Here is a 1506-nt window from a genome sequence, read left to right as displayed (position 1 = left end):
TGGATCACCTGTGTGCCATCAGGGAAGTTGATTTTACAAAGTACAATGAGTGTGTGAAAACCAACAGCTCTGCCTCTGCTGCCAGCAGTGTTTGGCTTTTGGTTTTCTGCATGTTCTTAGGATTTCTCAGTCCTCAGTGAGCGCTGTGATGGCCAAGAGCAAGAGAAAGGGAGGAGGGCATGAGATCACACTACACTGGATGTGAATCAGTGGTTTTGGCATTGAGAACTTGCTTGGAAACCAGGACAAAACTGTTGATGTTTACTAAAAGCCCTGTGAAGCTGATTTGAAATTTTCTAGATAAGCTTGATGTGTGAAGGGCAATGTTTTTGAGTGCCTTGTTACGCCAAACTGATTGCAATGAGTAGTCTGTCTCCCCTCTGCTGGGACTGCTGGAGCAACCTCACAGATCAGATGAAGACCAGGCCTCCCTGTGGACATGAACTGGCAACTGGTGAGGGTAGGGAGCTGCCACATGTTCCAGAGGCTGCTGCTAGCATTCCATATGTTGGCACACACTTCTGCAAGTCTGTACAGCTGGTGACTCAGGAAATCTTGTTATGGTGGCTTTGTTCCACAGCAGCCTGTGGCTTATGAGCAAAGCCAGGTGGGGTGGCAGTGCCTGGACTTCAGCAAACTTTGGTGTTTCAGTGCTGAAGATGAGGTACTGATAATTATTTCCCCCTCAGTTGCTGAGCATAAATAGCTCTCTTCGCTCTCTCTTCTGTGCTCTCTTCACTCGCCTCCACTGAGTTCCCTCTCTCAGCTGGGCTTGGCAGCTGATCTGGGCCACTTTGCCAGTGAGATCTGAGGTGGTGATTTACAGCCTTGGGTTTGCCAGCTGCTCTAAGACCCTGGAGGGAACCAGTACACAGTGCTGGTATTGGACTCCAGGTATGGGTGGAGGGGGCGCAGGATGAGTGCTCTGTGCTGTGTGAAGGTGGCTCTGGGCTCTCCCAGGGGTCTGACGGGGAGGGTAAGTCGTGCTTTTTTTGCTGGCGTTGGTGTTTGCCCTGGGACCACCTCAGTGTGTGTGTGGAGTGGTGCTATGGGTGCTCGAACACCCAGTTAAGGGCCGGGATGCACTGCGGGCCTGTCAGCGCAGGGTCTGATGTGTTGGTACCTCACTGCCCATAGGAACACACCTCACTTCGCTGTGAACACCCCACTCTGCTCCAGGGCTGCAGGGCTCGCAGCCCCCGGCCCTGTCCCCTCCAGCTCTGTGTCGCCAGAGCTCCCTAGAGCAAACGCAGGTCTGAGAGGGAACGGTGGGAGACACGCGGTAGTTGCCGGTGTTGCTTGTCTTGAAATCCTCCTGTTTGCAGCGGGAGGACTGAGCTGGCGGATCCCAACCGGGCCGCTTTGAGACCAGGTTCGTTCTGAAGCACCTCCGAGCGTGGGCAGGAGCTACGGGGGACACGCGAGTCCGGGGCTGCAGGGCTGGGGGCGGCTCTGCCCCGGCGTAGCAGAACCGCTGCAAGAGCCGTGCGGGGCGCGGGGCGCCGC

The 1506-nt window shown here is 55.4% G+C and overlaps 1 protein-coding gene across 1 annotated transcript in view; it reads left to right on the top strand.

Moving 5' to 3' along the window:
• The window catches only part of SMPDL3B (sphingomyelin phosphodiesterase acid like 3B), a 6655-nt gene extending 5933 nt beyond the window's left edge, over window positions 1-722 (top strand). Inside the window, exon 8 of the mRNA XM_017731567.1 lies at window positions 1-722. This exon is cut by the window's left edge and continues 26 nt beyond it. Coding sequence (XP_017587056.1) covers window positions 1-140 — 140 coding nt within the window. The 3' untranslated portion in view covers window positions 141-722.
• Window positions 723-1506: the final 784 nt, after the last annotated feature.

The sequence above is a fragment of the Corvus brachyrhynchos genome, unplaced genomic scaffold (assembly GCF_000691975.1).
Source record: "Corvus brachyrhynchos isolate BGI_N302 unplaced genomic scaffold, ASM69197v1 scaffold454, whole genome shotgun sequence".
NCBI classification, from domain to species: Eukaryota; Metazoa; Chordata; class Aves; order Passeriformes; family Corvidae; genus Corvus; species Corvus brachyrhynchos.
The sequence above is the reverse complement of the archived record's forward strand: the minus strand, read 5'-3'. Positions and strand labels throughout refer to the sequence as shown.